General features: G+C 45.0%; 1 protein-coding gene across 1 annotated transcript; it reads left to right on the top strand.

Moving 5' to 3' along the window:
* The first annotated feature begins 10,015 nt into the window (after positions 1 to 10,015).
* TYROBP (transmembrane immune signaling adaptor TYROBP) lies at positions 10,016 to 24,067 on the top strand. The gene is made up of 5 exons (XM_083512421.1): positions 10,016 to 10,243; positions 17,530 to 17,550; positions 18,022 to 18,153; positions 21,567 to 21,604; positions 22,741 to 24,067. The coding sequence occupies exons 1-5, from the start codon at positions 10,183 to 10,185 to the stop codon at positions 22,807 to 22,809; spliced, it is 321 nt and encodes a 106-aa protein (XP_083368547.1). The 5' UTR covers positions 10,016 to 10,182; the 3' UTR covers positions 22,810 to 24,067.
* The last annotated feature ends 1,613 nt before the right edge of the window (positions 24,068 to 25,680 follow it).

Here is a 25,680-nt window from a genome sequence, read left to right as displayed (position 1 = left end):
AGCAAAGTTCTTAACCTGAAGCACTATTTCTGGGTTAGCGGAGTCTGTAACCTGAAGCGTATGTAACCTGAAGCGTATGTAACCCGAGGTACCACTGTATAGGCTAAAACCCTTTATTCTTAGATGAAATTTTCAAGGTGGCAGCTAAAACCAATGAACATGATCCAGCCAAATTTTAAACATTCTCCGATTCTACAAGATCCTACCGGAGTTCAATTTATGCTGAATTCCCCAGCTGAACTCAATTACGGCTGGAGTACAACTCCTATCATTCATGAGGACAAACCATATTAGAGCCCAACAACATCTGAAGAGCGAGAGATTCTCTGGCCCTAGATTAGTCCAGAATCTAAACCCACTAAATGTCGTGATGTTCCCAGTTTCTTCTAATTCCAATATCAAACATGGAAACGTCTACTGCCAGCCTTGCCATGTTGTCTAAAATGGTCATCCTCAAATCATCCAGAAATGCAGGGCATGACCATCATTTAGCATATACTCACCTGCAGAATGGTGCTGTGCATCCCACAATTGAGTTATTTTCATCCCCATATATAGGCTCCCTTTATCCTCATCCCAGAAGTGTGTTATTTGCATTTCCTCATGGCTGGAAAGAAAGACAGGTTCAACTGGATCCTTTAACATTCATCCATAAAATATAACATTCCTAGTGGGGTACAGAATTCTAGTTACAGGGTCCCAGTGGAATCTAATATTTCCACATACAATGGTTTTTTAAAAAAATATTTTTTATTAGGAATTTGAACAAAACATATTATCTTAAAACATATCATCTTTAATTCCCCCCCCCATTTCCCCCTCCCATAAGACGACCCACCCTCCCCTCCGCCCCTGACTTCCCTCAGCTCCAATCTCTGGTTTCTTTACAGATGCTATTCTCTGCATGTTACAAAATTGTATAAATCCTTAATTTATCTGACTGATAATTGTCAAAAAAAAGGTTGTGAGTGTTTATTGAAAGCCTACCAAGGAGTCCAGTTCACTTTGTTGCTTCTTTAAGTACTTTGTAAAAGGTTCCCATTCATCTTAAAAGTCACAGTTATCCTTTTCCCGTAGTTTATGTGTCAGTTTTGCCAATTCTGCATAGTCCATCAGTTCCTCTTGCCATAGTTCTATAGTTGTGGTACCCTCATTCTTCCATCCTTGTGCTATTAGGACTCTCGCCACCGTTGTCGCATACATAAAGATATTTTTCACCTTCCTTGGCAAGACTTTTCCTACAATCCCTAACAGAAATGCTTCAGGTTTCTTAACAAATGTTAGATGGAACAATTTCTTCAATTCATTGTACAGTGGTACAATACGTTGCCATCTGCAGTTGTACCTCAGGTTACATATGCTTCAGGTTACATACGCTTCAGGTTACAGACTCCACTAACCCAGAAAAATTACCTTGGGTTAAGTACTTTGCTTCAGGATGAGAACAGAAATTGTGCTCTGGCGGTGCAGCAGCAGCAGGAGGCCCCATTAGCTAAAGTGGTGCTTGAGGTTAAGAACAGTTTCAGGTTAAATACGGACCTCTGGAACGAATTAAGTACTTAACCTGCAGTACCACTGTACTGTACAAAGATACCCAAGATCCTTTGACAGCTGCAACCACTGAGCCTCTCCTATGCCCTCCTTTGGGGTTTTCCAAAGAAAAGCTCAACAATTTCAGTGTTTTCCTAAAAAAAAGAAGCTCAACAATGTTGGGGTCTCCATAACTTTCAGGGTGTCCTGGTTTTTACTTTTTGAAATATGGCAACTTTTGCAGTGAAACAAGTCCGCTGAATTTAATAAAATTCTGCAACTGGCTCAGGATTACTCAGCCTCTGATGAAAGGGAGCAAGACAACACACCTATTTTAGTCCCCTGTACCCTTGTTTCTAAGTACAGGGCTGAGAGGACGCACACATCCATTGCATTTTGCTTCTGAAACCAATTAAAGGCAGATTGCAAGAGAAGATGTAATCTGGCCCCACTGACATCCTATGAATGCAAGCTACGTGCAGTTCCTGGAGACAGCTCTGAGCATGTTATTAGATCTTGGGTTCTTCTGCCCTGACTGGAGCCTGTAAGAAACACAGAGAGCCAATCACAGCTTTCCAACCCATACATACCCACACAGAAGAAATGTGGGTGTGGCCATCTAACATGACAGCTTCAAGGGCAAAATCTCATTATTTAAAACTATTTGAAGAAGCCTTTAAATAATTTTATCGCTTGAGATCATTGTCAGAGCTCAAGGATGAGCAGCTAAGCAAACAAGGAAGTATGAGAGCTACATCAGAATATCACCCTCGTTAAACATACTTTGACAGAAAAGCAATAAACTGTGATTGGGCCAAGCAATATTCTATAAGTTTACATGTCAGTGGGTCAACTTTGACAAATGTAAATAGAAAACACAAATATGAGGTAGAAAGGTCAAGAATAGATTAAGAATATAATTTTAGTTTTAGTATATAAGGTATACAAAATTATGAACAGAAAAAATAAATATATTATAAACCAGAAAGGGAAGTTGGGGGAAGTCACGGGGGGGGGGGCATTAATTGAAAATGTAAAATGCAATTTGAATTTCGGAATATGTTAAAATTTGTTGAAAAATCTTAATAAAAAATTATAAAAGAAAACTGCATAACATAAGAAAGACAATCAGTTGATGTTAAAACACACACAAAAATAAAAGTATACAATCTTTCATTCCTTAATTGATACTTGCTTTATATATCGTTTTGTAATTCAGTTTAACTTGACCTCCGATCCTCCCATTGCATTCCCTGATTAAATTCTTTAAATGTGCACTTGCCTAAGGTTGTCTGACTTACTTTGAGTTTTATCAAATTTTCCTATTTTACTCACAGAAGTTCAATCAAAAGCTGCCAACGGATTAGTAATTTGACACACACTGCGGCATCTCATGACAGCTCCAACTTGTTGAAACTTGTTTAGCTCAGTTCTTCGTTGGCATGATCCCGCCTTCCACTGGCCTCATGCTCACCGTGAAAGTAAAAGAACAACAACAACCTTGCTACACCAGAGCATAGCTCTATCCAGTCCAGCAGTACAGTGGTGCCTCGCAAGACGAAATTAATTCGTTCCGCGAGTTTTGTCGTCTTGCGATTTTTTTCGTCTTGCGAAGCACGGTGTCGGGAAAGTTTTGGAAAAGCTTCAAAAATCACCAAAGTCTTTAAAAACCTCAAAAAAGGCTACCACACCGCGTTCTATGAGTTGCTCCTCGAAGTCAAGTCGCAACTGTATTAACGGGTGTTAAGAAAAAGGAAACAAACTTGCAAGACGTTTCCGTCTTGCAAAGCAAGCCCATAGGGAAAATCGTCTTGCGAAGCAGCTCAAAAAACAAAAAACCCTATCGTCTTGTGAGTTTTTTGTCTTGCGAGGCATTCGTCTTGCGAGGTACCACTGTAATCAGTTTCCAAGAACAGCCAGTCATGCCTCTGGAAAGCAGCAGAGGTCCAGTAGCTGGAAAACCCAGCCGAACATTTGACAGCAACACATTTCAAGAAGCAGCCATTGTTATAAAGGTAAAGGTACCCCTGAACATTCGGTGCAGTCGCGGACGACTCTGGGGTTACGCACTCATCTCGTTCTATAGGCTGAGGGAGCCGGCGTTTGTCCACAGACAGCTTCCGGGTCATGTGGCCAGCATGACTAAGCCGCTTCTGGTGAACCAGAGCAGCGCACAGAAATGCTGTTTACCTTCCCGCTGGAGCTGTACCTATTTATCTACTTGCACTTGACGTGCGTTCGAACTGCTAAGTGGGCAGGAGCAGGGACCGAGCAATGGGAGCTCACCCCATCGCAGGGATTCAAACTGCCAACCTTCCGATCGGCAAGCCCTAGGCTCTGTGGTTTAGACCACAGCGCCACCCGCATCAGCCATTGTTATAGTGTGCAAGTAATTTTGCATGGTTCCAGCTGAGATGCCCTTAAGTCTTTTATCGCTGCCTGTTGTTAAGCAGAAACCCCTTTCCTTGTTTGAAATGGTTGGCTTCCAAACAAGGACTGGTTTGGCCAGCTAATCAATCTCCCTGACGGTTTAGCAAGGGAGAAGGAAAGCAGGGAAGCCGAGAAGTGTCACACAAACATCCTCGGTGTAAGCTCTGCATGCATGTTTGCTCCGCACAGGGCAAAGAGCTCTGCAGCGCACTTGGCTGTACTCAGTGTGGAGTCACCATCTTGCTAGTGTATTTATCTTGTCCCATTCCTAGAGACTGGATTCGAGGCAGAAGCAGCAGAGTGAGGGGATGGCTTTGTGGGGCTGAATCATGACGGGGGCCAACTGCCACCACCACCACCCTTCTCCTCTTCCTGAACGTTGCAGTGGCAGCCTGTCCACCAGTCCTCTCCAAGAATGCAAACGAGATCACCAGCTTCCATTTGCATTTACGTCTGGGAGGTGGTGCAAACTGCTTCTGGGAGGTGGTGCAAATTGAGCACGCTGTCACTGCATGCCAGCGGTGGTGGGGATGGTGGCAAGGAAGGTGGCAGCCTTGCTATGGGAAGGAACTATATTTTTTTTAAAAAAATCAGGGCAATTCTTGTTACAAATTCAGAAGCCACCCTGAATTTGACCCTGAAGTACAGTCATACCTCGGGTTACAGATGCTTCAGGTTGCGCTTTTTCAGGTTACAGATGCGCCAAAACCCGGAAGTACTGGAACGGGTTACCTCCGGGTTTCGGCGCTTGGACATGTGCAGAAGCCCTAAATTGCACTTTGCACATGTGCAGAAGCACCAAATCACAACCCACGCAGACGCGGCGCTGAGGGTTGCGGATGCTGAGTGTTGCGAATGTGCCTCCCGCACGGATCACGTTCGCAACCCGAGTGTCCACTGTAATAACATTATTATCATTATTCCTGTTATAGAAATGATGGGGGGCACATATTTACAAGGTTACAAATATTATGCCTAAATGTATCCTTTCGACTTGACAGGTCAGGGAAAATACAGAGCTTTATAAATTCGTAGAAAATCCATACTTTAACCGACTCTCCTCATTCCAACGCCATTTTAACCCTTAAAGAAAGGTGAATTGGGGCTCCAACTCCCTTCATGAACCAAGAAGCAGGAAGTCACGTAGTCAGCAGGAACAGGGCATCCCGCCATAATTCCCCAACCTTGAAAGCACATACTTGGCGCCCCACCCAGGGAGTGACCAAGGGGGCAGCAATAGATATCCACAGAGGCAGTTTAGCAAGTCAGGTGTTCTGAAAGCCCATCTCAAGGCAAGGATATGTAAAGAGTTTTATTGTTCTTTCAGTGATGGGTACTTAAGAGGTGTTGGGAAAGGTGTCTGATAAAGTGACCTAATGTTGAACTTGTGTAACCCGTGCATACCCCTCCCCATTTGTGACATCCTAGTGATGTAGTGATGATGTATCAATGATGCTGCTCAAAGTCTATTCTGGGGGAAAGAGGGAAGTTTTAAAAGAGGATGTCGCCCAATGCTCAGGCTTCTTACTCCTGTGGGGACCTGTTGCGCAACACTAAAGATCATGGTCTACTGACTGCTGTTTTGCTCCAAATTACTTGGATGGAACTTCCTTCTTTTACTGATTGCATAGACCTGTGGGGGACTTGCACCCCGATGAGCTGGGCTGTTGAGTAGTCTCTCACCCCGGATTTTTTTCCCTTTACATTCCTTAAAATAAGGTGCAGTGGTACCTCAGGTTAAGTACTTAATTCGTTCCGGAGGTCCGTTCTTAACCTGAAACTGTTCTTAACCTGAAGCACCACTGTAGCTAATGGGGCTTCCCGCTGCTGCCGCGCCGCCGGAGCATGATTTCTGTTCTCATCCTGAAGCAAAGTTCTTAACCCGAGGTACTATTTCTGGGTTAGGGGAGTCTGTAACCTGAAGTGTATGTAACCCGAGGTACCACTGTACCTCATCTATCTCTCACATTAACGGCAAGGGTGGAGGATGTGAAGCTTCCTTTCCACATGGCATGATGGGGAAACTTCCCTTCCTTGTGGAGCTTTGTCACTGTGCAGAAATGACGAAATATTTCCTTCCAGTCTGTCCACTACGCCATGACAAGCAACTTATAAGAGAGCCAGTGTGGTGTAGTGGTTAAGAGCAGTAGTCTCATAATCTGGGGAACCGGGTTCGCGTCTCCGCTCCTCCACATGCAGCTGCTGGGTGACCTTGGGCCAGTCACACTTCTCTGAAGTCTCTCAGCCCCACTCACCTCACAGAGTGTTTGTTGTGGGGGAGGAAGGGAAAGGAGAATGTTAGCCGCTTTGAGACTCCTGAAGGGGAGTGAAAGGCAGGATATCAAATCCAAACTCTTCTCTTCTTCTTCTTCTTCTTATAAAAGGTTTAAGGTAGGGATGGCAGGCTCAGAGTGGGGAGGTCAATGTGGCCGTGCAGACTTCTCTATCTAGCCCTCAGGGCTCTCAATGTGGCCCTCCAGAGCTTTCAATCAGGCCCTCAGGACTCTCCCCAGGCCACCCCCCTCTGCAATCACAATATTCTCTTCAGGCCAAGCCCCTCATGGGCCCTGCTTTGTAACACTCCATTCGCAGCTGGAATATTGCCTTTGTCGCCTGAATGGATAACAGATAGGGATGTGTGAGACACTTAACATTTTTGTTCCACCCACTTTTACTTCTGGGCCTAAACACCATGGCATGTGGCCCCTGGAAGGTTGCTTAGAAGATAATGTGGCCCTTGAGCTGGAAAAAAAGGTCCCCCATCCCTGGTATCAGGCTTAGACGTCTGATACCATGTCAAGTTATTTCTGAGAAAAGGCCAGGCCAAAATGCAGGCATTACTGAACAGCTTTATTGCTAAGATCTGTCTAGAATAGCAGCTTTGCTGACTGGCACAGTTCGGACACAGTGCCACCTACAGTTGGAAGACCAATAAAACAGTTAAGGTCCCCATTACGACATTGCAGAATTTAAATCTGACTACAAGTTTAACATTTTGGCTTCTGATATTTACATTCTGAGGGATATTAATGAATGAAAATGTTAACTCTTGTTGAGGAATTTAAGAGGAAGGTTGTGACATATTAACTTGCTAAATTTTGCAACTTTTATTATTATTATTTTAAAAAAAACACTTAAATCTCAAAAATTATTAATCAATCCCTGATAATGATGAGGAAAAAACTGAGGGTGTTTCCAGATGCCCAGTTTACTGAAGATTCATCCTGATTTGTCTATTTAATGAGTATTATTTCTCATTTGTTTGCAGGGAATTTAGGTGGCAGTTGCTTCCAAGCGAGTGTTATCTCACAATTTCCACTCATCTCGCATCTCGTCCTTCCCCCACTCTCATTATCACATAAAAATTCAATCGTTTGGGGAAGTGGGTTTGTTGCACAACACCTCCCAACCAACAATTATTGTGCAGCCTGAATTTGCCAGAGATTGTATCCCACCTGAAAATAATGACCGTCTAGAAGTGCCTTGATTGAGGAGAATAAATACATTTGAATTGTGGCAAGGGCATTTGAGTTAGGAAACAGGCCTTGTGAATCTTCCTTCAAAATTAGTTCCAGTTTTAAACAAAAACTATACAAGATAATGCATCACAATTACAAAACTAACCAGCCAACAAAAACTGGATTAAAATGTTCTGCAAGAAACCTCTAGTGGAACATTTTAATCCAGTTTTCGTTGGCTGGTTAGTTTCTTTAGTGGAAGCTCATCCCTGGTAGCAAAAGGCAGTCCCAATGCTACTAAATAAATAAATAAATAAATAAATAAATATGTGCTTTTTGTAAATGTGTTGGATGTCAAATATATCCAGAACAGGGGAAAAAATCAAAAAACCAAATGAAGGCCATGTGACATTTGACTTAAGAGTACCATTAGAACAGGTGTGTCATAATTCAAATGAAATTAGCTCATAATAGGAAAGATAAAGAGCATACGAAAAAAATAACATTTTGAAAGGACTAGGGCAGTGACCACTGTTCCTGTCAGCTAGGGATGATGGGAGTTGTAGTCCCAAAACAGCTGGAGGGCCAAGTTTGGCCATCACTGGACTAGGGTGTATAGTTACACAAAGTGTCCAATGCTCCCTTTTTTGTCGGTACAATTCTTTAAACTCTTCTTTGGAAATAACGCGAAGGACACCACTCAAGGGCTACATGTGAGCCAGGATTACACCAGGAAGAAACAGCATGTCCTTTCTACATGGTTTAAATAAGGGGTGAGAACCTGTGGCCCTTCAGATGTTGGTGGACTCCAACTCCCTTCATCCCTGACCATTGATCATGCTGGCTGGGCCTGATGGGAGTTGGAGTGCGACAACATTTGGAGGGCCACAGGTCCACACCCCTGCTTGAAACAGACACAATGGATTTAACAAGCAGCAAGCACAGCAATTGTCTTAACAAAATTCTAAATGCATTAATAAAGACGGATAATAGTTATACATTAGCAAAACAATTAGGCAGCAATTTTTGACTCATTTACATGGGATTAAACTCTCACTGACATCAGGCAATAGTTGGTGGGCCCCCCAGAGTGACAGCAAGATATTGGGGACAGTCTTGTGTGTGCCACATGGCCTGTGCTCTACCACCTAGCTAGCCTGCTGCTCTCTGGTGTGGTAGAAAACATCCCATCGGTGTTAAAATTCAGTTGCTGTTGTTGTTTCGATTTACTACCCACCCTTTGCTATCAGGTTCCTGGGTGGGACTCACAGCCATTGAAAAGTCAATATTAAAAACAGTTAAATTACAGCCAAAAGATATTGGTGGGTCCTCACATATCTCAGGTGTCAAAGGGCAAAGGAAAGAGTTGCATCTTCAGCATGCAATGGTGCCAGATACAATTCTGTGGGGAGGGAATTTGTAACCTAGGAGGTGCCAAAGAGAATGGCCTGTCTCAGGCCACCACCCCCAAACCTCTGAGGACATCATCATCATCATTATCATAATTTTATTTGTATGCCGCCTTTCCATAGTTAAAACAATGCTCAAGGTGGCTTCCAACATGACAAGATTTACATGATTACCAACGGAACAAAAGTCATAAGCAATAAATAAAACACATCAAAAAGTGAACAACCAAATGGAAAACAATTTCCACATAAATCATAAAATCTAAAACTAAGAATACAGCTATAGGGACGCAGGTGGTGCTATGGGTTAAACCACAGAGCCTAGGACTTGCTGATCAGAAGGTTCAAATCCCCGCGACGGGGTGAGCTCCCGTTGCTCGGTCCCTGCTCCTGCCCACCTAGCAGTTCAAAAGCACATCAGAGTGCAAGTAGATAAACAGGTACTGCTCCGGTGGGAAGGTATACGGTGTTTCCATGCGCTGCTCTGGTTCACCAGAAGCGGCTTAGTCATGGGGGCCACATGACCCAGAAGCTGTACGCCGGCTCCCTCGGCCAATAAAGCGAGATGAGCGCCGCAACCCCAGAGTCAGTCACAACTGGACCTAATGGTCAGGGGTCCCTTTACCTTTACCTTAAGAATATAGCATTAATATCAATTACAATTTAAAATAGCATAGATAAAAAATAAAAGCAATTTAAAAAACAAAAACAGAGCCCTCTCTGCCCAGATGGAAGGAGGCAGGCAAGGCCCTTCAGGCGCTCAGCAGCAGGTGAGTCCCTCAGCCGAACTATAAAGAAGACCTCTGCTGATCTTAACACCAGAAAGGAAAGAAACAGTATTTCATATATTTGGGGCCTGGGTTGCTTTAGAACTTCAAACACTAATACGAACACCTTGAATTGGGCCTGGAAACAAACTGGCAACCAACATAGCTGCTTTAAAACAGGAGTTACACAAGTTCTACAGAGAAGCCCAGCCAGGAATCTGGCTGATGTGTTTTGGACTAGCTGAAGTTTCCGAGGCATCTTCAAGTCCATTTAAGTTGATGGAATTGGTGAGGTGGGTGAGCAGCGACATCTCGTCCTTTGGTCTCTTTCCCCTCCATTCTGATTGTGGACTAGATTGTAGATCACGGCCCACAATCTGACTCCCGCCCCTCTGACATCTCCCTTCCCCTTTTCTGAGGTTTCCTGCTTGAAGCAATCTCAAGTTCTCCTTCCTTGCTCTTCAGCCAGAGACAACCACTGCTGTCTCTGGGGGTTTGGCTTCCGCACCCTTGGGAACCCAGAATCGGATCATCCTCAGCCAGGGAAACGTCAGCGTCAGATTAATCCCCAATTTAGGAGGTTTCGCCATGGGCCATCCAGGATTCCCTGTCCTCCATGTTCTTCTGGGCTTGGCTTGGGCACAGCTGGGTGAGTTGGATCAAATACTTCCCATCTCTTCAGCCTCCTCTGAACTTCCTGATTCCTCCTCTGCCTACTGTGACTCTTCTTCCTTGGCTACGACCAGCCCTTGACCAAACAAACAACTCTCAACAAATGCGACATCTCTGCATTGTCTTGGGCTACACAGTTTTTCTTGTCAGAGCTTGGGACAAATTGCCCTAAAGTACACCTCCAACCTTTGCCCAAAGGTTGTTGTGTCCGTCCCAAACTAACACAACAAGCTAGACTTGAATCTTCCCCTCTTCCACACACACCCCGCACAAACTCACAGGTAGTTCTATCGGACCATCACTTGTTGCCTTCTCTCGGTTTCTAGCAGCTTCCCGTGCCCATAATCTCACTAGGATATTTTCTTCCCCTAAATTTAGGGGCAACTGTCACATACGTGAACAATATGACTGTGTAATTGTTTCAGCCATTCTTTCTCTTTTTCTACCTCCCCGTGTTGCTCAATCAGCTTCGTACTTGTTCTCATTTTATCTTGGGGAAGGATCCTAGCTCAACATTTTAGCATTTGCTTTGTATTCAGAATACCCCAGTTTCAATCCTCAGCATCTGAAGGCTGGGCTGGGAAGTAAGCTTGCCTTAAGCTTCCAGTGTCCGTCAACAAAACTGAGCTAGATGATTCTGTATAAGGCAGTTTCCTATGTTCCTGTGTTCAGTTTAAAAACTGCCATTTTAAAACATCAGCTTAATTGCATGCCTTGTTACTATGCTCAAAGAGAGGGCCCACAAGGACTCTCCAGGGTGCCAGCGGCTTGGCTTATCTTCTCCCTTAGCAGAGAGAAAAGTGATTGTGGGAAGAGGGTGAACAGGGCAGGAGCCCAACCTGAGCAGTAACCTTAAATACATTGCATCGCCAGGTCTGAGGTGACATAGACACTATCCTTTTAAATCACATTCAAAGCACATTTCCACTCTCAAAGAATTCTGGGAACTGTAGTTTGTTAAGGGTTGCTGGGATTTGTAATTCTGTGAGGGGCAAACTGCAGTGCCCAGAATTCTTTGAGGGAAAAGGTGTGATTCCAATGTGCGTATATATTTCGTGTATGCAGCCTGAGTCTCGGTGCTGTAGATTGGAGAATGTTTTGGGGCTGGCAGTGCAGGAAGCTGAGCAGCCAGCCTCTAACCCAGGGGCAGCCAACATGGCAATCTCCAGGTATTTTTGGACTCCCAACACCCATCAGCCCCAGGCAGTATGGACAATGGTTGGGACGATGGGAGTTGTAGTCAGATAACATCTGGAGGGCAGTGGTGGTTATGTTCTTCTGTGAGAGTTTCTGTTTTCCCCTTCATTCGCCCAGGGTGGGAAAATTAGTCCATCTGTGGCCACTACCTCTTACTTTCAACAGGGCTGAGGCTTTCAAACATTCTGTTCTTGCAGGAAGGTTTCGCTTAAGCATAGTTCTCCTTCAGCTGGTGTGGATGCAGCTTTAACATTTCAGCAGCGCCCGGTTTGAGCCAGTGCCCTTCCCAACCTCTCACCTTCCATTGGTGGTCCTCCTGCAACACCCTCTCAGCTCCCAGTGCAGGCAAACTGGTTGTGCTCCCCTAAATCTGCCTCTTATGAATATGTTAGACCTGCTTGGAGACTCAAAAAAAGGGGGTCCCTAAGGATTGACTAGGAAACTGCATCATAAGGGAATAAATTAAATGTTCTCTATCCCCTTGGTAACATCTACAGAGGCAAAATGCACAAGGCACTGTTTCAAACTCCAAATGGGGGCAAGGACACCATCTATCCTAGTCCTGTCTAGGATATTGGTGGGTAAAACCAGGCAATAAAACTGCTGTTCTGTACTCAGGTACTATTAGAAAATAAAGATATGACATCTGTTTGTTAGAAGCAGACCAAGTCAGGTCCAGCAAGCATGGTGTATATGAGTCATTAGCTGGTGTGTGTAACTCTTGAACACCCATTTCCGGTAATACAGAGAAAGGAGAACTGACATGTGTGTATGCGCACACATGCTTGCACACTTAAAATTTTAAAATGCTTACATCAGTATGACAGTTTCTAAAGCAGCCAGACCTCCCCACACCTTCCCTTCCAATACAAAAAAAAACTCACCATAGGACACATATCTTGTTAGTTTGAGTGGAGAAGCACCTGTACTCTATCCTAACCCCACACTGGGGTAGGAGTAGGCAGGTTAGGACTGCAGCCTTTGTCTGCTATCTCTCTTTCTATCCCTTTCCATCTTGTGAGAGAGGAGGGAACTCTAGAAATGATCTTTCCCTGACTTTGATAGAAGCATTCCAGCAGTACCAGCTGGGTGTTGTGGCCATCAATGCCAGAGGATGGCACCAATCCTACGTAAGATATTAGGTGCCTTCAACAGGGCTGCGCTCTCTCTCACACACACACCAGATTAAATCTGAGGCCTGATCTGGAGCTTTGGAATGGCCCTGATCTGACCCAGGATGATCAGGGACTGAGTGGATCTCAGAAGAAAATCTATTGAGGGCCTTGCACAGCCATGTGGTCAGGAAGGAGGGAGACAAAGCAATGCCTCTTCTTCTTCACCCCCCTTCCACCCACATGCAGTGGGGAGCTATGGGAGGAGGAGATAACACAGGCTTCCTGCACATCTCCTTCTCCTTGCTCTCACTGCTGCCAGAATGTCCTCACATTTACAAAGCCCCCAATTGCTCAGGGTTGACCCTATCCAACTCAGGGCAATCTGGGATTGCATCAACCCAATCCGGCCAAATCTAAGGTCAACCCAAATACAATTAGCGTACCACTCTACCCCATACCAGAAGTGTACAGTTTTTTACTTGTAATGTTCAGTGAGTGCAGAGCCTATACACTTGTGTGCAGAAGATTTGAGCGGTACAAGTCAACAAGTGTAAATGATTTCACCCAAATGCTTTTATATGTGTCAGACCAGCTTGTAGCTGTGTTCAGTGTAATGTGTGAACAAGCCTCTTGCCTTGCTGGATCAGTCTAAGGTGAGCAAGCTATGGGTCCTGGGAGTAAGCCCCACTTAAAGCGGTGAAGCAGACTTTAAAGTAAACATAGGTTGGATTGTGCTGCATCATTCCATGATACCCAGTATTCTGTCTCCAGCAGTGACCAGCCAGATGTCTCTGGAATTATCTGAAACAGATCTGTGTTTCTCTGCAGCACCTGATAGTCGACAGCCTTAGACAGAATCACAGAATTCTAGAGCTGGAAGGCACCCTGAGGGTCATCTAGTACAAACCTCTGCAATGCAGGAATCTCATACATGACAGGTGGCCATTCCAACCTCTGCTTAAAATCCTCCAAGGGAGGGGAGTCCACCACTTCTCTTGCAAGTGTGTTCCACTGTCGAACAACTCTTCCTGTCAGATACAGTAGTCCTTCCTGAAGATAATGGTTTTGTTTTTAAGTGTCACCGTTGTCATGAGCCCAGGCTGATCTTGTGGTGTTATCTCTCTTCTGAAGGGCCCATCTCCTGAAAGTGACAAGCCATTCAGGGCCAAAACAAACATGCCTTGTGAGATCTGTGAGCAGATTCCCCCAAACTGGTTTCCCCTCCAACCATTTTAAAACCACTTTCTGGTAGCTTGCACGATCAGTGCATTTGTGGTGAAGGAGAGCTTGTTTAACACACCTCTCCCCACCATTTCTCATGTCTAAATTTCATTATCACCCAAGCTGGGGAACCAAAGAGGGGAAAAAGACAAGTTCTTCTACTATGCCTGTCTTTCTTCTGCTGCTGTAGCAATATTTTCAGCTGCCTTGGGGAAGCTTTGTCACTCAGCTAATAGGACACCTGCTTTGCTTTCAGAAGGTCCCAAGTTCAATCACTGGCATCACCAGGTGGGGCTCGGAAAGACCTCCATCTGAAACCTTGGTGCTCCATTGCCCATCTGTGTAACAGAAAATTCTAAACTAGATAAGCCAACTTATCAGGCTCACTATAAAGCAGCTTCCTCTGTGTGGCAGGAGCAAATTAGATCAGGGGAATGGCGTGGAGAAAAGGCTTAAAACCCACTCTCCCAGCTCCAGTGCCTCAATCCAATAAGTGTCCCCTGAAGAAGGCTTCCTTTTGTCTGTCCTCAGTGCACCATCAATCAGTTCGACTACAGAGCTACATGTTCTAGCATTCATTCTCACCATTCTCATCTGTTGCTCAGTGATTTTTCACTCTGGATTTAATGATCTTACCAGGGGAGCGGGGGAGCTGTAGACCAAGTGGTGAACCTGTAGCCCTCCAGGTGTTGGACTACGACTCCCATTAGCCTCCACCAGCATGACTAAAGACCGGGGAGGATGAGAGCTGGAGTCCAATAACTTCTGGAGGGCTACAGATTCCTCATCCCATCGCCTAGAATTGCAGCCTTACTCCCTAGACACCCTGAGCATTGCATAAATCAATACATAAAACATTGGTGCCTTACTCTGCAAGGGCTCCCTAGGCAATATGTAAGAAAAGTGATGAGAGGGACCTAAACTTTCTTTGAGATGCATAAAAACATGCATAATCCATGTGGATTAGTGCTGCATCCATGCTGGGCATCCCCTCACCAATGCCCCATACTGCTCACTACGCCACTCTCCTCCCTGCTCCCCCTCTGTTTACAAGTTACCAGACAGTGGGAGAAGAGACTCTGATGTTGTTGTTGCTGATGCTGTTGTTAAATGGTCAGCATGCCAGTCAGCATGCCACAATGTGCCCTCCGTGGTTGTTTTCACCTGGATGGAATGTGTCTTTCAACTTTGACAATGCCCCTGGCAAATCTAGATGAAGGATAGAGAGACATATGTTCATCCATGTAGAAATTAGCATACTGTATTAAAGTAAAATTAATGTTGGTTGCTCCACCCATTTTTCCCCTCTGGCCCTGCCCACTCAGGGCATGTGGCTCCTGGAAGGTTGCCAAGAAGGAAATGTGGCCCTTAGGTTGAGAAAGTTTCCCCTCCCCTATGATATGTGAACTCTCATGCACAGATCATCCCACCTATAGGACACACAACGATACTTGTGATTCAGGGACGCTGACTGCTGTGGGGCTCAAAATCAGGAGCCTGACCTAATCTATAGGTCAGTGGTCTTAGGGCAGGATGTCAAGGGTCCCACTCTACAGAATGAGTTGGAAGGGGGAAAGCAGCAGGGCTGTCTTATCACATTTCCAAGTAAGTAAGGTAATGTGCTTGACTGTTAAGTTCAAAGTCTACAACTGCCTAGTTGCAACACTGGTCCTATGAATTAAGTCAGGGTGGGGAATCTGGGGACCTGGGGAGATGTTTCTGGACTGCAGCTCCCATCACCCCTGACAGTCGACCGTGTTGACTGAGGGTGATGGGAATGGGAGTCCAGCAATATCCAGGTTCCCCACCCCTGGATTAGGAATTGGCTTGTTTTACTGTTGGGGCTGCCGTTCAGAGGAGAGATGTACAGGCAGTTTCAACATGGGCATGTACCAAGTGAATCCATCAGGTTTTAAGTCTGCAGCCTAGCCAAAGAATCTCGAAAGGCTAAAGAGGAGATCCACCTGAGACCTCGGAAAGTGCTACCAGCGAGAATAGATAAGGCAGAACTAGTAAGGGTGAAACGTAACTTTCAGATAGTTATCCTGTTTATAGACAGACTTGAAGAGATGGAAGGGACATGTTCATCCACAGATACATTAAGGCACATGGTTATGCCGGCAGATGTGGCTGGAGCCAACCACACTCTCACACATATTAACACACGCACAAACACATGTACATGCCCCCCAATGCTGATCTACAGGCACATTAATATGCATTCACGCGTGCACATGCACACTCATACTTGCACAAACTCATGGGGAGAAAGACGCACAGGACTCTTAGAAAGGTAACTGAGATTATGGCCTTTCCTGTTATTTGTACGTTTATGATCCATAGGGTTGTGAAGTCTGAAAGAAAGAAAGAAGAAAACTGGAACAGCTTAGAAGACTGATCTCTTTATACTTGGCTGAATTGGGAGCCAATTAAAAGTTCCCTGTCTCGTCTCTAGATAGTTTGGTGATTGCTTTTGGAGACCTTTTTCTTTTTTTAGCTCAAGGAAGTTGATGAAGCTGCAGTTAGAAGTGGAAGGCCAGAATAGGGGAACGGGGCTTCTGGACCCTTTCCCCTTATGCAATTATCCCCCTCCCCCCTGTTTTTCCTGCCCCTGGGGAAAGTTCTCCAAAGAAGACGAAAACACCTTGGAGGGGCAATTTTTGGTAGAAAAATTATGTGAAGTGAGAGAATTAAGGAACCCCTGCTGGTTTTCTACTTCAAATGGCAACATCAGCAGCTGCATTGGTTAAAAAAAATAAGAGCCTATCCCAAAAAAGAATTGCGGAACTATACATAACATGCAGTTTTCACCCTCAGTTTCCACCAGATGGATTCAACAGCACCAGCTGACTGCAGGAGGCTTAGAGATGGGTGTTGATTTCCCTACCATGAGGTGGACTTTTTATTCTGGACCCTTTTTCATCACCTGCCAGTCAAGCATCTGATTGTTCTTTGATATGCTTTCGAGCCCTTACCAATCAACAGGAAAAGATTAATTTCAAAGAAGCCTCAGCATTGCGGTCTAGTTCACATCTCTGCTTCCGTTTGATTCCAGCTTCCTAGATTAGTCACCTGGAGGTGGAGTGTTGCTTTGCCTGTCAGTAATTCTCTGGGTACAGAAACTGATCATGAGCAAAGCAATCATTATTCTGACTTTGCATGGCCCAGGACCCCCTCAACTGCGGGGGCAAGGCAGCAGATGTGAGATGTATCCAATGCTTCCCCTCCCTTGGTCAAAAATGTAGTGCCATTACTCACATCACAGGCACCAGAACAAAATTTTCTGCTGCTCAGGGCAGGTGAACCCCATCACAAAAAGTACTGAATGTATATATAGTGGTTTTTATTAGACCCTGTAATCTAAAACATTTTTCAATAGTACTATAATTTTGCTTATTCCAGCTTTTCCACTATTTATTTATTTATTTATTTATTTATTTATTTATTTGCAACTCATGCTTGTAATTTTTGAAGAAGAAAGCTTCCAAACAGTTTAACTGATGCATCTCTAATACAAATTTTGTGGGGTCACCTAATAATTCTCAGTAGCCTTAAACTAGATTTCCCAGGATTCTTTGGGGGAAGCCATAACTGTTTATAAAGTGGCATGATACTGGCTTTAAATATACAGTGCAGATGGGACTCAAGATGGTGGTGGGAATGCCCTGGGGAAACATGCCAAACCTCTCTTTTCTCAAACCTCTCTCTTTTCTTCCTTTTCTTTTCGTAGGAGCTGTCCAAGCCCAGAGAGGTAAGAACCTTTTCACACCTTCTTTCATATTATTTACTGCTGCTACTGTTTTAAATAAATGATGCAAGCAGAATATGGGAGCCTGTGATAAAGAAACTTTTATTTAGGCTGTTCAGTTCCTAGCAGTGATATAGCAAGGGGGCACCTGTTCTTTGAGGTTTCAATTCCTTGGCTGTGGTTCCTCCAGATTCTTGCACCACTCACAGCCCCTTGTGAAACACTTCAGTTTCTACTTTCAGTCTCTCACTATCGAGACACCCAGCCTTGTCAGGTGGTTGTATCCTACAAGTGCTGACAGTTGCCCAATTGTGGGGACAGGGAAGCTGCAGCCCTCCAGAGTTTTAATATTTTTTCTCATAATATTAAATCCTGCCTTTCACAATGTCCCCAGTCGAGAAGTTTGGGGGGGGGGTTAAACCCTAGTGGCTGCTGTTCTGTGTGTCTCACGATTCCACTGCTGTTTCTCCCCAGACTGTGGCAGCTGCTACCAGCTCAACCCAGGCACCATTGCCGGCGTGGTGCTGGGAGATCTGCTGCTGACTTTGCTCATTGCATTGGCTGTATACTATGTGGCTGCCTGCATCCATCAACGCCAATCAGCTGGTAAGGAGAGAAAAGCCATTCTTATTGCAGATATTAATATTGTGCAGCTTGAAGCAAATGGATGCATAAAAAATGACTCATTTTCAAATAAAAATTGTCCACACCCATAAGTATTATTCAAAGCTTTACTAACCAGAACTTATTCAAAACAGGTAAAAAAAAAAAATCAATAATGCATCGAGATAGTTCCCTAAGACATATACTTGTCCAAGCATAGGCTCAGCATCTTCTTAGAAATATAATAACTCTAAACAAACCTAGAATCAAATGTATTTCTCTCCTTACAGTCTCTGTTAGCCTGGAGCTGTATTATCTTCCAGAGAGACTCATTTTCACATCTTTTTCCTACTGTGTCCGGGAACAGAAGACCAAAGGCAACTCCCTTCAAAATGGCAAATTTGCAACCAAATACCTTAATCACATGATCTAAGGTTAAACACTCATGTGAAAGAGCAGCGAACATCAACATTTAGCCCATCTAGAAGCTCAAAACTTTGTTTTAGCATACTCAAATAGAATTTCCTATTGTTAAAACCCTTAGCAATACACATACAGGCATTTTCCATTTCTATGTCAATTAAAGAATTGCACTTAACAATTATTGTTCCCTGAGCTTGGTTGATCGTTCCCCTTCTGAAAAAACGGTGGAGGTTAACACTACATGCATAGATGTGAACAAGGCAAGAAGCCTATAAACCTGCTGCATGGGTGTTCACTGAATGCGCACGGGGAGTGGGGGATTGTTCCTGCTGACCCTGCTCGTCTACTCTGCAGTTTAGCATAACTTGGGTGTAGAACCTATATATGGAAAATCTGTACAGCTTATGCCAAAAGCAGAGTCCCAGCCACCTAGCCATACAAGTTCAGTGTATCTTGATTGGATATGGGTACAAGACTAGAAACTAGAGCTGAGCAGAAATACTGGGGTTGAGAACTGCAAAATACTGTGAGGATTGAGAAAATCTCTGAGATTCTTCTTTTTCTCACCCTACCCCCTAAGAAAAAGGAGGCCACTTTGCAGAATTTTCTCCAAATATTCGAAGGTTTTTTTGGTGGTAGTCACCATTCTCATGTCCCCCACAATGCCATGGAGTGACATTAGGTCTTGGGCATTGAGAAGGATGTGTTGGGGAGGATGCAAAGCTGGCTGCCAGCATAATTACTACTGCTGATGTCATGGAAGGAAGGAAGGAAGGAAGGAAGGAAGGAAGGAAGGAAGGAAGGAAGGAAGGAAGGAATTGTGCAAATGTCACTGCTAATCATGAACCCACTCCCAAGAAACTGTTGAATGATTTCTCCTCCTTACCTGCAAAAAAGATTGTGGAGTGAAATTGTCTCCCCAACTTCTCCTTTGTGCTAATTTGCGTGCCTCTCTGCTGGAAACACAGAAATAAACAGATGCAAAGAAACTATTTTCTCTCTACAAGTGGAAAAAGTATATTTCCCTCACAGATATGGGAAAGCAGTTTGGGAAGGTGATTCTCTTTTTCTAAGCAGGCAAATGGCAGGCTAAGAAAGGACTAACCAATCCCTTCCAACTGTGCCACTGTTTGCAGTTCCTGAGCTTACTTTCCATAACTCCCTTTAAGAGCAAATGGACGTGGTGAGTGGCAGAACTTGGTGTCTCATATTTCAGTGGTGCTCCGTGTAATGCCAAAATCCAGTGCCCTTCCCCGCCTCTCATCTTCCATTGGAGTAATAGTGGCAGAGCTGCTCCGGTGCCCCAGAAACTCTGTGCTTGAAGTGACTGCTGGAGTCGTGCTCCCCAAGAGCACCTCTGTGGCTGGAGTCAAAACAGGACCACAGCGAGTTTGTGAGAACCAGAGGTTTGCAGACACAAGCAAGTAAACAAGCAGACAATAAATTGCAATGGAAGAGGAAACAGACTAATGCAGACTGAGCACGCTCAGTAGCCACAGGATGTTACGTGTTAATTGGAACGGGGGGGAATGGAAAAGGGAGGATGGAATGGAGCATCCTGGAGAAGGGCTTAGCTGGCTGTGACATGTAAAAGTGTCGGTTTCCTTTTATAAAGCCAAGGAAAAGACTTGCAGAACTCTGCCTAGCTTCTAATTTGGCCTTCTCAGCTTGCAGCCGGAGGTTTTAACTGAACCCTTTTAACCACAAACTTTAACCAGCATTACACCCTTCCTCCCTTGAGCAGGGAGGACAACGTAACCTCAGCAACCACCTGCTCAGGCTTTTTTGCCTCTCTATTTGCCTTTGAGGAACATGACTCTGGCAGGGGAGGGTTAGAAACTTCAGAGCGATCCTAGTTATTCTTGACCAGGTATTTGTAGGACACTGAAGCAAGTTTTAGCTAGGATATTGTCATGCTAGTTCAGAGGCACCGGCTTGTGAGGGTGATTTCATTTGTGACATCACACCAGTGGCGTAGCGTGGGGGGTGCAGGGGAGGCCGGGCGCACCGGGCGCAAATCCACAGGTTAGGGGGCGCAAATCCACGGGTTAGGGGGCGCAAATTACTTGCCCCGGGTGCTGACAACCCACGCTATGCCACTGCATCACACATGTGCAACATCCCAACGTTGCGCACCTAACGTCAGGACATCGGGAGGAGGCAGACACTGTGGTCACATGGCTCCTTCTCTGCCTCCTCCTAGCGCTGCCACCGGCAAGAGGCTGCCTCACCCCTTCTTCCCTTCATGGAAGGCGGAGGAGCAGAAGGGAGCGGCCACTGAAGTCATGCTTTCTCTCTCACCATAGTCTCAACGAAAATCCCCCCACTGGGTGAACTAGGGGTTTTCATTATAAGGTGCCTAGCATTCATGAGAGGGGAGAGGTGCCTAGCCTTCCATGAAGGGAAGAGGTTATTTACCTCAGGACCACTTGCATATCTGATGAAAGTTGAGGTGATCCCCCTTAGCAACTTTTTTTAAAAAAATGGCCCTTCCAGTGAATCTTTCAATACTGTATCTTGTTTCGCCTTAGGGGGTGTGCTGGGCAAATATCTGAGAGGAATGGCTCACACTAAGGGCTCGTTCACAGTTCTGCTTGTCCCACGGCTAGAAAGCCTGGCTCCTTTCCCAGGGAAAACCTACTCTTTAGCTTTAAATCAGAACAAACAGCATTATGCAGAATACCCAATTGGAGTTTGCTCTGATTGAGCGCTAAAGAGCGGTTTTCCCGGGGGGGGGGGGCGGGAAGCAGCAGAACAAAAGGAAGTGTGGATAAGCCCTCAGGCACGTAGCTGACAAATGTTGATATAACTCTCAAATACCAGAGTCTCGTTTATGCTTGAAAAATAGCATCTATGTCAGCCTGTCATCCTCCAGCTATTTCATCCAAAACATACAGAGGGTGACGGGTTAGCAGCACCTGATCTACACAGATGGAATAATAAACAGAACTGTTTCTCTCCCACATGCAAACACTTATTTTTCTTCTTCTTAGGAGACCTAAAGAACCCTCCGCATGAGTCCCCATATGAGGTGAGTATGACCATGTGATTCCTTACTTCGACCCTGAGGCCTACTGAGCAGGCCTGTTGTGATGAGCCAAGCGGTTGCCATGACGATGAGCCCTGAATCATTGCCACAATGGGAAACCAAACCATGGCATTATACCCTGATAGGTTGAATACTGGTGTGCGTGTTAATCTGTTTTTAGTTTATTGCTGTTTATAATTTTTTCCCTATTTTCAATAGCTTTAAAAAAAAAACATTTTTATTGATAATTTTGCTATTTTTTGTAAACCATTTTGAGGTTTTTGTTTTGTTTTGTTTTTGCCGTCCAGCAGTATATAGACTTTATGAAATTTATTTAATTAATAAATTATAGTGCCAGGGCAGAAAATCAAAACGGAGCATGCATATGCACATAGCGGTCAGGGTTGCCTCCAATTCGTTGCCCAAAAAATGAGGAAATGCATGTCCAGAAGGGAAGTCACAGTCAGGTATAAAATTTCCATGTACTAATTTATATGTATGTATGTATCCCATACATTTAGGGGACGCAGGTGGCGCTGTGGGTAAAACCTCAGCGCCTAGGACTTGCCGATCGCATGGTCGGCGGTTCAAATCCCCACGGCGGGGTGCGCTCCCGTCGTTCGGTCCCAGCGCCTGCCAACCTAGCAGTTCGAAAGCACCTCCGGGTGCAAGTAGATAAATAGGGACCGCTTACCAGCGGGAAGGTAAACGGCGCTCCGTGTGCTGCGCTGGCTCGCCAGATGCAGCTTGTCACGCTGGCCACATGACCCGGAAGTGTCTGCGGACAGCGCTGGCTCCCGGCCTATAGAGTGAGATGAGCGCACAACCCTAGAGTCTGGCAAGACTGGCCAGTACGGGCAGGGGTACCTTTACCTTTACCTTTATGTATCCCATAGGGTGTGCAGACGGTGGCCAGGTCTCCTGCCCACTGTAAAGTCAAGTCCCCTTACTCTCCATTCTTAGTAGCAAATTATCAAAAAGAAGATTCATTCAGACAGAGGACCAAAGCCCCTTCCACCCCCTATAATAGACACCCCTGTCCCGGCTGCTGCACTGCTGACAAAGGAGAAGAAATGACTATTCAGCCAGCCAAATAATGAAGATATGCCTTGACACTCTGCTTCTTTTTTACCTTACAGGAGCTCCAAGTCCGTGGGGTGGATATTTACAGTGACCTCAAAAATCCCGGCCCTGGAACCTACAAATAGTCTTCCTTCTCTGTGCTGCTCTTTTGAGCTTCTACGTACAGTAGTACCTCGGGTTACATACGCTTCAGGTTACATACGCTTCAGGTTAAAGACTCCGCTAACCCAGAAATAGTGCTTCAGGTTAAGAACTTTGCTTCAGGATGAGAACAGAAATCGTGTTCCGGTGGTGTGGCAGCAGTGGGAGGCCCCATTGGCTAAAGTGGTGCTTCAGGTTAAGAACAGTTTCAGGTTAAGTACGGGCCTCCGGAATGAATTAAGTACTTAACCTGAGGTACCACTGTACAAGATTGCTGTTCAGTTTCTCCTCTTCAGCAGGCCTACTCAGAAGTTGTACTTTAAGGAAAGCTTTCTAACTGTGAACTTTCATTTGCTTCTTCTCAATATAGAACTTCCTCCACAGAGATCGTCTGCTCTATTTTTGTGGAGCGTGTTCTGTCCCGTCCCCACCCACCCACCCACATGCATCAATTGCAACATGGTCGGAACTGCTATGAGTTGAGACACAATGCAGAGCTCTTGGTGGGAGGGGATTGGGACATGTGAGCCCACCTTTCTTCAACCAGGACCCCCTTCTTCAAGCATAGAAACTCTGGCTGGTGGCCAAATCCCAGGTAATGCTGTGTCATGCATAAGACTAGAGGAGAAATCCATTTCGGCTGACATTTAAGGGCCAACTTAGCTAATTTCAGAAACCATGCATGAACGAAAGCAAAGCCCTCCTTTGAAATTTGCAGTTCCCCAAATTTGGCAATGCAGTTCTCCAGCCAATAATCCATATATATGAGGAAGCCGTCCATATAAATGCATATATTTGTGAAAATGACGCACAAGCATGCATGATACTAGCTTTGCAAAAGTGGGCATCTTAGGCAAAATTGCATACCCAAAAAAAAAAAAAATCTATTCAAAGAAATGTGCACTATGATGCTGATGTATTTTCACGAGGACTTATAAAAAATAATTTGCAAACCACCTAGCAGCTGATGTGTGGGGTAGCACTGCAGCAGCTGCCGTTTTCCTGTGCATTCTCCAGCCAGCCCCACAGCGCAATGGAGAAAGAGCCGGAGAGCAGGGGGAAATGGACATTCGGAAGCATTTTAGAGGGCGTTCCCCAATTTACACGATTTTGCTTAGTGAGTGTGGGGGCCCGCTAGGTAACCCCAGTGCAAATGGGGGGGGGTGCCTATATCAAATACGCCAAATATATATTGTAATAAATGCAGTGTAATTATTCCAATAAATAATTAAACAAATCAAACATGCTTTTGTGTTGTTGTTCTACAAATATGTCACAATTCCTATCTTCTCAATAGCCATAAGACAGGGATAGGGAACCTGAAGCTCTCTGGCTGGTGATGGACTCCAGTTCCCATCAGCCTCGGCCAGCATGGCCAATGGCCAGGAATGATGAGAGTTGTAGTACCCAAAATAAATAGTCTAACAGCATGTTCCCCAGTCCTAAGACCCCCATTGTACATCTGGCTCCACCACCAGATATTTTTATTTTTATTTTGTTCCTGGCCCACACTGATGGACCTGGGGAGTTGGAGCACACACAAAAAAGAGTCTGTCTCATAAACCTGAATTCCGACTACCCCTGCTGTAAACTGATACTTTTGTCCGATTTACAGTGAAAGAAGCAAGAGACTCCTTAACTACAGTGGGGGAGCACTCCGGGACTGAAATATATAACCCAATAAGGGTTGGGCAGGAGGGGGTTTTTTTGTTTGTTTTTTTATTAAAGAGAGCCACCCCTATTTGATCACTTTACTTCTTTGTCAGTCCTGCTCTAGATTTTCCTGTTAGTAATCCCCATCCACCAGGGCCATTGAGAAATTATTTCCAGGCACTCATAGGACATGACACATTGCTTCTGTTCTTTTTGTCCCTAAGAAGTGGGGTGGGGGGAATGGGGCCCAGGGGACAAATGTAGCCCTCTGGACCTCTCCAACTGTCCTTCACGACTCTGTGATTCTCTAAAGGGAATGGATACAGAATTCTAAGCAGCCTCACCAGTGTGTGCTGCCAAACACCTATGTGGGGATGCTTTGATGGTAAAGCTGCTATGAAACCGATTGAATGATTTAGTCTAGATGAGGGGTTGTCAATCTGGTCCCTACCACCCACTAGTGGGCATTTCAGGATTCTAGGTTGGTGGTAGGGGGTTCTGTGGCACAAGCTGAATCCTCCTTCCATCTAGCACTGGTGGGCGGTAAGGAAATTTGACCATCAAGAAAGATGCATTAGTGGGTGGTAGGTATAAGAAGGTTGACTACTCCTGGTCTAGATCTGCTAAGTTATGATCATTCAGATTCCAAACGCTTCAGACGTTCAGCAGTGGGGGGAAAGCGCAGAAAAGCAATCAAAGCCCTGATCTATAACATTGTTACCGTCAGAGTTGATGTATGAAAAGGGGTGACAGGGCAAGGCTGAGAAATCAGAATGTAAGATGCAAAATCATCCAGTCTGTTAGATCTAGTGTGGGCTAACTATTCTGTTTTTGAAACAGGCTGCAAAGTAAGAGTTGGGTAACCATTCACTGCATGCTGTGTTTGCTTCTAATCTGATCTTTCTCAGCGGGAGGAGCAAGCAGTGTGAGACCACAGACAGCCTTGTTGCTGTGGAGGGGGTGGGGAAAGAGGTTTTTCATTCCTTCCTACAGAGAGGATCCTGCTCTTCGATTTGGAGGAATCAGCAGTTGGGCTAAGGCTGAACCTAAAGAATTATGTTGGGTGGGCAGGATGGTGGGCAACGGCAAAAAGTGAGTAGCTGCTGCTGCTTGGGCAGGGCGCTTTTAACACAGGAAGCTGCCTTGTACTGAGTCAGACTATCAGTCAGATTAGTATTGACAAGAATGATTGACAGCAGCTC

The sequence above is a fragment of the Podarcis liolepis genome, assembly GCF_965112155.1.
Source record: "Podarcis liolepis genome assembly, chromosome: 7".
In the NCBI taxonomy this organism is placed as follows: Eukaryota; Metazoa; Chordata; class Lepidosauria; order Squamata; family Lacertidae; genus Podarcis; species Podarcis liolepis.
This window is presented reverse-complemented; position numbering and strand designations above follow the sequence as displayed.

Bases quoted from the DNA above. Each gene is read 5' to 3' on its own strand.
- TYROBP (XM_083512421.1), top strand. From the start codon at position 10,183: ATGGGCCATCCAGGATTCCCTGTCCTCCATGTTCTTCTGGGCTTGGCT. The intron at 10,244-17,529 runs GTGAGTTGGATC...TTCTTTTCGTAG, and splicing joins CTTGGCTTGGGCACAGCTGG to GAGCTGTCCAAGCCCAGAGA. The intron at 18,154-21,566 runs GTAAGGAGAGAA...TCTTCTTCTTAG, and splicing joins CCATCAACGCCAATCAGCTG to GAGACCTAAAGAACCCTCCG.